This window comes from Rhinopithecus roxellana, chromosome 3 (genome assembly GCF_007565055.1).
Source record: "Rhinopithecus roxellana isolate Shanxi Qingling chromosome 3, ASM756505v1, whole genome shotgun sequence".
NCBI lineage: Eukaryota > Metazoa > Chordata > Mammalia > Primates > Cercopithecidae > Rhinopithecus > Rhinopithecus roxellana.
Genome location: NC_044551.1, coordinates 37,817,768 through 37,830,185, shown reverse-complemented (window position 1 = coordinate 37,830,185; position 12,418 = coordinate 37,817,768). Strand labels below are relative to the sequence as shown.

The window sequence follows — 12,418 nt, the reverse complement described above, 5'->3', positions numbered from 1 at the left end:
ATTTTGGAGTCATCTGACCACTTTTTGCAGTCTTCTATTCATTAATCCTTCTCTTCTCTTCTTCTAGTCTGTTCCCAGTTCTCCAAAGGAGTCTATGCCATCTTTGGGTTTTATGAACGTAGGACTGTCAACATGCTGACCTCCTTCTGTGGGGCCCTCCACGTCTGCTTCATTACTCCGAGCTTTCCCGTTGATACATCCAATCAGTTTGTCCTTCAGCTGCGCCCTGAACTGCAGGATGCCCTCATCAGCATCATCGACCATTACAAGTGGCAGAAATTTGTCTACATTTATGATGCTGACCGGGGTAAGCCAAGGGTTAGGGGAGGGAGACTTTTGAGGGATGGAGAGAAAATTATCAGCAGAAAGGAGAATGACGCCTCACTGCTTCCCTGAAAAATGTGGGAAAATTATCCAAAATGCTTTATTTCTGAGAAATCTGACTGATTTATCAGTAGCTAACCTCTAATTCATTTTGGAAATGCATTTATCAGTAGTAACCTCTAATTCATTTTGGAAACGCAGTCTGAGAATAATTCTCTTAATGCACCAAGTCGCTCTACAGCTCACCAAGCTTTCATGGCTCCTGAGTCCAAACTCAATGCCAAAGGATCTCAGACTTTGGATTCAGACAGATTTGAATGTGAAACCTAGGTTCTGTCCTCTCCAGTTGTTTGACTTTGGACAAACTCTCTCTGCCTCAATTTCAGCATTTGTATAATGGGGATAAAATTCTCTATACCTTCACTTTCTCATGTCTATAATGAAGACAAAAACAATCTCTACCTTATAAAGGTTTTGTGAAACTGAATGAGATGACTACAAAGTGTTCAGTGCCTGCAACATAGTAAAAACTCAAAATTCTTTCTGGTGTTAGATGTTATCATCATCATCATCATCATCATCATCTTCATCCTCATCATAATCTTCATCCTTCTCTGGGCTTTCTAGTTCTTCCTCCTTTGAATTTAACATCACATTTTCCAAATGTTTTCTATACTTTTTCCTCTCTATGTCTTTACTCGTGTTATTCCAGTTTTCTGGAATGCACTTCCCTTCTCCAATCTATATCTGTAAATCCTTCTCCTCTTTTGCAGGCTGTTCAAATACCACTTTCCCTATTCCCTGGTTCTCTGGATGGGAGCACTCTCTCCAGCTCCTGTGATGTTTGTCTTGTACTGTCCTACCTTCCCACTGTATACTAAATAGTCTTGTAATAATTTAGTCACTACTGGTGTAAACAAATAAATGGGTCATGCAAGGCCTGAAAGATGAGACAGGAGTACAGTACTGATGTGGTTGCCTGCAGGGGGTCTTAGAAGACTTTTGAGTTGGAGAGCAGTTTGTGAAAGTGATTTTTCAGGCAGTTAGGCAGGCATTGTTCAGATGGGAAGGAGCCAACAGAAGAAGAAACCAGGAACACCCTATTTTCTTTGATTTTTCCTTCACTGTCCCCACTTTGATGACTTCCCCTCTCAGACTGCAACTACTGCAGGGGTCACCTGGAGGTCTATTTCAGGACAGCTTTGCAGCATAATGAAACTGGAGGCCTGGAAGTAATAAAGTTGGAAAAATGTACCTTTGCTTGTGTGAGATCATCTCTGGGGCCAGCAGAAGCACCCACACTCTCAAAAGAGCTCCACCTACCTCAGAACTCAGAGCTCAGAGCTCTGTCATTTATTAGCTGCGTGACCTTGGACTAATGACTAAATCTCTCTGAGCCTCAATTTCCACGCTATAAAATAGGGATAATAATAGTATCTACCTTGAAAGATTAAGTAAATTAAAACCGGTAGAACAGTGCCAGACACACAGTAAATTTTCAGTAAATGTTAATCTCAAACACACCAAACAACTTGTACTGAAAAGGAAACAAACACAGGAAGGCACAGCAGAACCAATCTGCAGATGGTTCTTGAGGCCAGGTACTATATTGGTCACTGTGGAAGAGGTTAGCAGTGTTACTGAAAGTCAGAAATGACATACATACAAAAAATTAATCCATGCAAAATCAAAATAATATCTATGAATAATTAATAATGACCCCCCCACCCAAGATGTTCATGATGCGATCACTGGAAACTGAGAATATGTCTATGTTACATGGCAAGGGAAAATTAAGGCTATAGATGGGATTGAGGTTGCTAAACTATTGACCTTTACTAGGGTGATTATCCTGGATTATGTTGGGGGGACACAATGTAGTCACAAGGTCCTTAAATGTGGAAGTTGGAGTCAGAAGAGTCAGTGTCAGAGCAGTGCAATGTGAGAAAGACTCGACCACCATTACTGTCCTTGAAGATGGAAGGGACCATATGCCAAGAAATGCAGGTAGCCTCTAGAACAGGTGAATTTAATTCAGGACACATTTTGGTTAGTTAATTAGTTAATTAGTTAGTTAGTTATTTGAGACAGAATTTCACTCTTGTCACCCCACCCAGGCTGGAGTGCAATGGCACAATGTGGGCTCACTGCAACCTCTACCTCCCAGATTCGAGCAATTCTCCTGCCTCAGCCTACCAAGTAGCTGGGATTACAGGCACCCGCCACCACGCCAGGCTAATTTTTGTAATTTTATTTAGTAGAGATGGGGTTTCACCATGTTTGCCAGGCTGGTCTCGAACTCCTGACCTCAGGTGACCCACCCTCGGCCTCCCAAATTGCTGGGATTACAGGCATGAGTCACTGGTCCCGGCTCCCCAAGATGCATATTAAACACCTACTGTGTGAGAAACAAAGTATTAGGTATTAAAGACACTATATTGAACTTTCACAAATTTGATCAGCAGTTATTAGGTGACCATTTAGACGCTAGGTTGGCACATTTAATAAGCAGTTACTGAGTGCCCAACAAAACTAACTGCTAATATTTATAAAACACTTGCAGGTATCAGACTCTGGTATGTATCAAACATTTTCACTTAATCCTCATAATTACACTATGAGGTGGGCATTATTTACACCACACTTTACCTTTGAAGAAACTGAAGTTTAAAGAGGTTAATGAGCCTGCACAAGGTCATTTAGCCATATGTTGGATTTGAGTCTCAGATTGTGTTTCTTAATCACTAGTTCTACCATCTACTATGTTCAGAAACACAGTGCCTGACCTCACAGAGTTCAGACTTTTGCAGCCAGAGAAAACCAGAACTGAGTTTGGCGGAAGGGTGGATTTGGGGGTAGCCAGGGGAGGTAGGTGCCTGACGAGAGTGGGTGGTGCCCACAAATCCTGATTGTCTGTCATTTCTCTATCCTAATCATCCAAACTTCAGGCTTATCCGTCCTGCAGAAAGTCCTGGACACAGCTGCCGAGAAGAATTGGCAGGTGACAGCAGTCAACATTTTGACAACCACAGAGGAGGGATACCGGATGTTGTTTCAGGACCTGGAGAAGAAAAAGGAGCGACTGGTGGTGGTGGACTGTGAATCAGAACGCCTCAATGCTATCTTGGGCCAGGTAGTGAAAGCAGCAAGGGCTCAGGGTGGGTGCGGGAGGTGATTCAGGAATAGCCAGATACACTTTTGCCTTTAAAGAGGCTTCTTGACTAGGTGAGACTAGATGACTTCTATCTCGTTTTCCATAATTCACAAAATTTAATTCTGAAATACCACAAACAATGGGAGCCTTGACATAGGGCTTCAAATGGTTCTCAGACCTGTTAACTCCAATGTATCCCTCTTTTGTGAAAAAAAAAGGAAGAAGAAGAAGACAAAAAATGCTGGGTGCAGTGGCTCAGGCCTATAATCTCAGCACTTTGGGAGGCTGAGGCAGGCGGATCACCTGAGGTTAGGAGTTCAAGACCAGCCTAGCCAATACGGTGAAACCCTGTCTCCACTAAAAAAAAAAAAAAAAAAATTAGCCAGGCATGGTGGCATGTACCTATAATCCCAGCTACTCAGGAGGGTGAGGCAGTGAGGCAGGAGAATCTCTTGAACCTGGGAGGTGGAGGTTGCAGTGAGCCAAGATTGTGCCACTGCACTCCAGCCTAGGCAACAGAGCAAGACTCTGTCTCAAAAAAAATAAAAATAAAAGATAATGATAAATTACATTTCATTTTAGAGTTTATGAAATGTTATCATATTAGGAACACAGCTTATAGAGCCAAATTTCTGGGTTCAACTCTGGACTCTGTCACTCATGATCCAGGGTTTGGCATCTCATTCCTTTCACCCACTTACCTGTTTTAAGAGGCTAACGAAGCTGCAGCCACCTTTCTTTCTATTGTTTCCTTGAACATGCCCTTGACTTTGAGAAATCAATTCATGGTACATTCTTCTACAAACAGGCATTGTAACCTCAACGGTCTTGAGCTAGATCTCTCTAAACTGTGCTTCCCCTGGTCTCAGAACAAAAGCATGTGCCCACCACGGAATTAGCAGGATTTTTTTGTAGATTCTTTATCTTTTTAAACTACGTTTATGTATTCAGATTCAGAGCTAGCAAGGTAGCAGATGTTGCAATAACTTTTGAACAATGTCACACAATAAAATTGATAGTTTTAGGTACTTGACAACATGACAAAGTTTGTTAATGGCCTTCAAGACCCCTGGGGCCCTCACAGAGAATCTCAGTAGTAGGACAGCTATCACTCAGAGGCCTCAGCAATAGAACATGGAGAGAGTTTGAATGTTATGGATTCTTTAAGGCACTAACTGTTCTACTTTGTAAAGTATGAATTTGGCCTTCCCTCTTGGAAAGAGAAACACATCAAAAATTGTTTCCATTGAGATGGAAGTTCTCTGAGCCAGAGTCAGGGATTTGAATTCCAGTTTTCAATTCAGGCAGGATAAGATAATAGTGAAGAGAAGAGATAAAACCAGACTGGCTAGGGTTCAAATCCCAGCTCTAGTATTTACTGGCTTTGTGACCTTGACCAGGTTTTTAACCTTTCTACATCTCAAGTTCTTGATCTGTAAAATGGACATCATCCTCATAACAGCCACCTTTAGAGGGCTCTTGTGAGAATTAAAAGAATCAATTCATGTAAAGCACTTAGAACAGAGTCTGCCCCACAGTAAGTGACACATGCAAGCATTTGCCTATTTTTGCTATTCCTAGTGCCTACTAGGACCGGCTTCTTGAGTCACTTCCTTCCTTGGGCATAAGTGAATCCATCTGTAAAACATGAATGAAAGCCTCTGTTCTATAAAACTGATAAAAAGACAAGATAACGTAGTCGACGGAAAGAGTGCTGAATGATAATGACATATTAATAGACGGATGACCTATTGTATATTGTTCTATGGTACAGACAATAGACATTGCTACTATTTTTTGAGTGTGTATTGTATACCAGACACTAGGCCAAGCCTTTTCCATGCATAATCCTATTTCATTCTCACATCAACTATGTAAAACAGCTTTTATCAATTCCCCTATTTTATAGATGAAGAAAAGAGAGATTATACTTGCCCAAGATCTCACAGCTAGCTTATGATAAAAGTAGGAAGTCAAACCTTTCTTGGTCTGGCCACAGAGCCCAACCTCTTAAACATGCAACTTTTATACTTCTGCTATCTACAATTAACTCCTCTGTCAAAGGGTAAACTTGCAATTTGTAAAGAAGTGACCTGTTTGTATGGGTATTTTAGATTTTAGTATATTAACACTTTTTAAAATTGTCATAAACTTACATTTTGTTAAGAAGTGACCTGTTTGTATGGGTATTTTAGATTGTAGCTTATTAACATTTTTTAAAATTGTTTCCTTCGTCTATTTTGAAAAGTAAGACCAAAGAGTTGAAAGGATTTTACAGATCACTTGATTTATTGCTTATGCTCACGTTTTATAGACAGAATGACTGACGGTCAAATTGATTAAGTTATTTGCCTTAGGCTCAGACAACTAATGAATGACAGTAATGAGCCTACAACTTACATCTCTGACTTACAATCTCACACTTAGCATCATCCTGGACTATCTCACATTCAGTAACTGGGAACATACCTGGGATACAGTTACGTTAAGTAACTGCATGCAGTCTAACACGAAATTTCACACCTAATCTGAGGGAAAAAAAAAATAGTGACTCAAAATTCCAACTAGGGAATTAATTGCCTGTGTCTGTCTCCAGCCTCCCAACTAAAATCGAAGCTCGGCGATGCCAGGGATTTTTGTTTTATTTTCTTCCCTGCTGAGTCCACAATGCCTTGGATAGTGCTTGGCACCAAATAAAGTGTTCAATACATTCTTTTTAGTGAATTAAAAGAATAAGGAATCAATGAAGCCTCTAAGAAAGTTCTTAAATGTAAGATAAATCTGGATTTCTGTAGGTAGTCATTGGCTGGATAAGAGCCTTTAAGATGGATGAAAGGGCATGTCAGGAGGCCCAGAGGGCATGTGAGGGCTGGGTTTCATGATGCTGTTTTGCAGGCTGAGTGATGGATGCTGAGAGTCCACTGGAAAGGATGGCAGGAAGATAAACACATAATCAAGAATATCCTCGGAAACCATTAGAAAGAGTTTAGGGTTTATTCTGTAAACAGTGGGGAGTCAGTGAAGGTTTGTGAGCAAGGAACAGGGTTATTAGAATATAACACTTTTTCAATATATGATGCCAAAGCATATAAAACAATAATTAAGCACAAAATGAGTTAGAAGTGAGAGTAGACCAGGACCTGTTGAGGCCATCCATCACATCCCCCTATGTTATTGTCTTCATGGTGCTTGTACCTGCTGAAATCTTGTTTGTTTGTCTATTCATATGTTGACCATCTGGCACCCTACCAAAATGTCAACTCAACTCAATGAGGGCACGGAGACCTTGCCTCACTTGCTCCGTGCTGTTTCCCCAGCACATAGCATAGTGCTTGGCATATAATTTATGTTCAATAAATATTTGTTGAATGGATTAATTCATTAATCATAGAGAGTTTTACAGAGGAGTTGAGATTGGAGCTCAGTCATTAAGGATACGAACAATCAGAGAGAATGGGAGAGGCCATTCAGACACAAATATTGTGAATGAAGGCAATGCATTGGGAATGAGCTTTGAAGTAATGGGGGTCAGTGAGGTGATGGACCCCTTGTGAAATTGCTTCTTACATTTACAACACCTTCTCAGTTTGTTACCCTGTATGTATTTATCTGTTCACATATTTATTTTGGATCTCCTCTCAGTAAAGTGTTATCTCCAAGAGGGCAAGCACTATGCTTCTTTCACCTTTCCACTGTGTTGCCAACAGTGCTTCACCCATAGCAAGCACTTAATACATACTTGTGAAAGGAAGTTATTAGAGGAGGGAAGGTCAATGTATAGGTTGGGGAGTAGATAGATGGGAAGGTTGATATCAGGTTGGATCACATGAAATTGCCAGTTTTTATAAGTCAAAAGTCATTGGTTATCAGCTGTTTCCTATGTTTCAATTTGCACTTTCATCTTGAATGGATGATATTTCTCCATTGTCTGAATGTGGTTGGTTTTAAAATATCATGTATTTGCTGTTTTGTGTTTATTAGAAGCTGAATAGGTTTTTGATAAGGGTATCTCATTGTTGAAAAGACAGCAAACCATTTGACAAGCAGATGAAAAAGTAATGAAGAATTATGAATAAAACTATCATCCCAATAGTATTTGAGCTCCTTGGTCTGGAATTTCACAATCTAACCACTGTTTCAAAGAATTTGTTGTGTGTGCTTGCATTTAATTATTCCCCACATAAAAAAATGTGAGTCACTATGCACATACATCCAATTAAGTAGATGTCTGAATGTGGATTTTAATAACCTTGAAAATTTATTCAGTTAGAGAAGCCCAAGTGCTTATCATTTGTTATATGTCTCCTTGCAACAGTACAGGGGGAGAGGCACCAAGAAGAGTACACTAACCCCAATTTGATGATTAAAAAAAATAGGGAATTAGATTAAGTTAATTTGCAGGCTGAGCTAGATCTAAAACCAAGGTCTGTACCATTCATTATTTGGTGTGTTTCCTGCCCAAGCAAACTTCTGGGCAGTTCTTTCCACAAATATTTTTTCTACGTGTGATAATTAGGGATAGTCTGCATTTTGGGATAAAAGGGCATTCATGCGCACTACTTCTTAATGATTAACCATAATCAAACATCAAATGGAAAAGTTCACAGGAGTCAGGTCCCTGTCCTGATGCTGCCACCAGGCTACTATCGGATCTGGGCAAACCACTTTCCCTCTTTGGATCTTGACTTCCTATCTGTACAGTGAGAGGTTGGACCGGATGATCCTAACCTTCCCTTCTAGCTTCTAACTTGGGCAATCCATTAATGTCTGAGTACCCAATGATTCGGGGAGGAAGGCACAAAATTCAGAAAAAGAAAGAAGAGCATCTACGTATGGTTCATGCAAGGAATTGAAGGTGAAATCATCCACCTACCCATCTGACTGTTCATCCACCATCCACCTATTAACTCATCCATCCTTCCAATCAACAAATATCGTGATGACAGATTTCATCAACATAAGATTCCCACCTAAAGAAGAATCTTCACATACAAAGAAGGTTTATGAAAGAAAGAATGCAGTGAGCATTTCAGATGGGTCCTTGGGGTTACAGTAACACCACTCTGCCCTTGGAATCAGACAAAACTGATTTCAAATTCTGCCATCTGCCACTCAAGGGCTGTAAGATTACAACTTATGGAATTTATATAATAGGCACTCCATGCCTATTCCTTATTTGTAAAACAATGATGTTAACAATGCCACCATCCTTGGATGGTTGGGATATTGTATTTCGAGTGCTTAGGATAGGGCACATTGTAAGCACTCAATATCAGTTGCCATTATTACTGTTGCTGTTGTGGCTTTAATTGTTAGTATGATTAATAAGTCTCCACCTATTATGTTTTGTAGATTATAAAGCTGGAGAAGAATGGCATAGGCTACCACTACATCCTTGCGAATCTGGTGAGTAGAGCACTGCAGGCTCTCAACTCAAGGCCTCTGCAGGTTTGGGGACCTACCTTGCCTCTTGCTGGTGTGAACTGAGTAGGTGGAAGGGGCAATTCAGGGCTGTAATGAGTCTTGGCAATAATAAATTTTTATCTTCTCCACATCTCACTCATCAAACTCTGTTTTGACCCCAGTGATAGTTTTACTGCTTATAAATACATTTACCTCATAATTACACTAGTATTGACAAAATTTTAACCAGAAACAACTTCCCAGCATGAACAATATTATATCCACTTAGCTTATATTCACTTTTCTACGTGACATAGATAAGTCTGTTTAAATATATATATATATATTTGTTTTAATGTACTACAGATCATTGTATCGAGTGCTACTGTTTTTTATATTACAAAGAAAACAATTCATCAAATCATTTTTTGTGTATATTAAATTTTACCTACTAGCATGTACCATTATGAGTTTTCTTTTGTAACCACTATTTCTGTGAAGTCTGTTTTTTCTGGGTCATGTTTTACACCTCCACTTTTTTATCATGAAGTTTCGTTCTTCTAGCTTTTCTGTCCAAAGCCAAATGTAATTTCATTTGGTGTTTAATCCCATTTTTAAAGGCTTTATTGAGACATATTTTATAAAGCACACAATTAATCCATTTAAAGTGTACAATTACAAGGTTTTCAATATATTCACAAAGTTATGAAACCATCACCACAATCTTATTTTAAAATTCTTCATCACCCCTAGGAAAAATCCCTTACCTCTTAGCAATGACTCCTTATTATCCCCCAAGCTCCTCCAGCCCTAGGCAACCATTAATTTACTTTCTATCCCTATGCATTTGCCTATTTGAAGCATGTCATATATGTGAAATCATACAATATGTGGTCATTTGTAATTGGCTTCTTTCACTTAGCATAACATTTTTAAGGTTCATCCATGTTGCAGCATGTATCAGTACTTGATTCCTTTTTATTGTCAAACAATATTTCATTATGTGCATATACCACATTTTCTTTATCCATTCTTCAGTTCATGCACATTTGGGTTGTTTTCACTTTTTGGCTATAATGAATAATGCTGCTATAAAACATCGGTGCACCAGTTTTTCACTTTAATATATACCTAGGCATAGAATTATTGGGTGATATGATACTTCTGTGTTTAACATTTTGAGGAACTCCAAAATTGTTTTCCAAAGTGGCTGCATCACCCATCAAATTTTAATCAATAACAAATTTTTCCCTGTGACAGTTTGAATGATGGCAAGTTTCTCTTAACGGTAACTATTTGTACAGTTTATTATCCTGGTCTGTCTTTGCAATTTTCCATGTTTCCATTAAGAAGTGGTTTCTAGCTTTTTATCTATAACAAATTTTCAGGTTTTAACTTATTTAACTGAACATATAACTGGCTTCAGTTTTAACCATGTTGTTTTGTGTTATCTCTATGAGCAATATTATTTGAACAAAAATTAATATTTGCTACTCATTTCTGGAGTAAAGGCCATTAGTAGAAATAAGGCACAGGGTGCATGAATCTAAAAATGTGACTAAAGCATGCTGCCTAATCCATAAATTCTGTCCCTCTTTCTGACCTGGCATCCAGCCTTAGATAGATCCCCGCCTTACTCTTCTTTCCCCTTCTTCAACTAACTTGTATTGGCAATATTTCAGAGTCAGGATGTGAAATAAGAAGGGCTTAGGGCAGTAGGTTAATTTAGGCCCAGATGTTAATGGCTAAATATATTACTTTTCTCAGAGGTATTTGCATTTTAAATGAGGGTGGCTCTCCAGACACTTTTGGGGAACCGAAAGTCTCACCCTCCAAAGACCATTTGCAAAGATGGAACTTTTGACTTTGGAGTGAGGAAAGCCCATGACATCCCTTGACTCCCAGATCCTTAGTGCTAGAGTGGACTTAGGAAGTCATCTCCACTTAAACCTCATTTGTTTCTAGGGAAACAACCAGCAAAGGGCTGTGACTTGGCCAAGGTCACATGGTGAGGCAGCACCAGAGCTAGGCCTGTCACCAAGGGTAGCAGACAGTATTCAGGCCTTTTCTACAATTCCAGGGCACCTCTCAGTGAGACCTTGTAGGCACCCTGCTGCTTAAGAATACACAGAACAAACATAGAACAAGAATACACAGAACAAGGTTGGGGATACACATAAGTACCTCTCTGGGGTGAGACAGGAATTGCATACAGTGGCCTTAGAGTCACTGAAAGACCCCAGGTAATTACATTGCCAGCCTCCATCTGTTGCCCAGTAACCCTTCAGTCACAGGATCACCAAGTCAGTCTCTTGGGTTGTTATATCCTTCTGATATGCATTTTTCTTCTTCTGACCTAATGAGCTCTCAAATCCGTACAACTGCCAGCTAATAGGATGCAAATTGCATATACCATCCAAATAAAAAAAGACTTACATGTTCCAATAGATTAGTTGATCATTAGGCTTCAAATTACTAATTAATTCAGTTTGAAACATAGTTGAGTATGTGGTGTGTTTTCTTCCCCTTTCAGAGGAATAGTGCAATTTATAAGATGATAATTTTTAGAATTTCTGCCACATAATTAGTCTACTGCTGCATAGAACTGACCCACTCCTTCGGAATGTTTGTAATTAGGATGTAATTATAGAGTTAGAGACCAAGGAAGGCTTCGAAAGGTTTAACAAAAGGAGGGAGCTACACTTTTATTTTGCAATTCTTTCTGTCCCTGTCAGAATGCATGAGCTTCAAAGTAGCCAGCAGTATTGTTTTAGCAGATCACTTTGCAGAAATGATTTTGGGGTTCAAATAGCCACCTTTGAAGGGCTGCCGGAAGAGAGGAGGGAAGGGGATTGTAGGTCAGAGAAGAGAACTTATAGGCAAGGAGTCAAAAAAAAAAAAAAAAAAAAACACCTGTTTTTTGTCCAGGTGCCACTCTTAGCTGGCTCTGTATTCTCGGACAACTCTCCAACCCTCAGTTTCCTCATCTGTCAATTGAGAACAGTAACTCCCACTCTACCTACTCATAGTGTCACTGGGGAGACCAAATATGTTGCCAAATGCCACCATGCTTTAACAAGTTAAAAGTGTTCTGCACAAATGGAAAATTCTTACTTCACATATTAAATCCACCCATCTGTACATATTCACATATGGTGTGTATGTACATATGCATATATATGCTTGCATATATATCCATATTTTATAGAAGAGATATGTATGTTTATTTCCATAGCATTGGTGTGGTCATAAGATGAACTTGAACCATGCAGAAATTGGAAAGCTATGCCGCTATCTCTCACAGACCTGCCTGGGTCCTGGAACCCGCAAGTGCTGAGCCTGGCTGCCAGTGCTCCTCCAAACCCTAGCATTGACTGTGCATTCACTCCCTGCTCTGAGACTGTGGGGAATGCAGACATCTGGCAGCCAGAGCCCTCCAGAGTTGTAGTTCTTATCTTTGTGACTCACCAGAAGCACATCTTAGACTAAATGAGTGTTTCTCAAAACAGAGGACCTGGAGGACCTGTGGGCCTCGGT

At 39.7% G+C, this 12,418-nt stretch overlaps 1 protein-coding gene across 10 annotated transcripts in view; it reads left to right on the top strand.

Annotated features, from left to right (window-relative positions):
• The window catches only part of GRIA1 (glutamate ionotropic receptor AMPA type subunit 1), a 326,518-nt gene that overhangs the window by 158,043 nt on the left and 156,057 nt on the right, over positions 1-12,418 (top strand). For 9 of the 10 annotated variants that reach the window (XR_004056469.1, XR_004056470.1, XM_030927894.1 and 6 more), the window contains 3 exons: positions 68-307; positions 3,273-3,457; positions 8,831-8,884. Coding sequence is in view for 8 of the 10 variants with exons in the window: in XM_030927894.1 (XP_030783754.1) it covers positions 68-307; positions 3,273-3,457; positions 8,831-8,884 (479 nt within the window). In the remaining 2 variants the exon portion in view is untranslated. The remainder of the gene's footprint in view (positions 1-67; positions 308-3,272; positions 3,458-8,830; positions 8,885-12,418) is intronic. The other variant, XM_030927900.1, reaches the window with a different exon arrangement.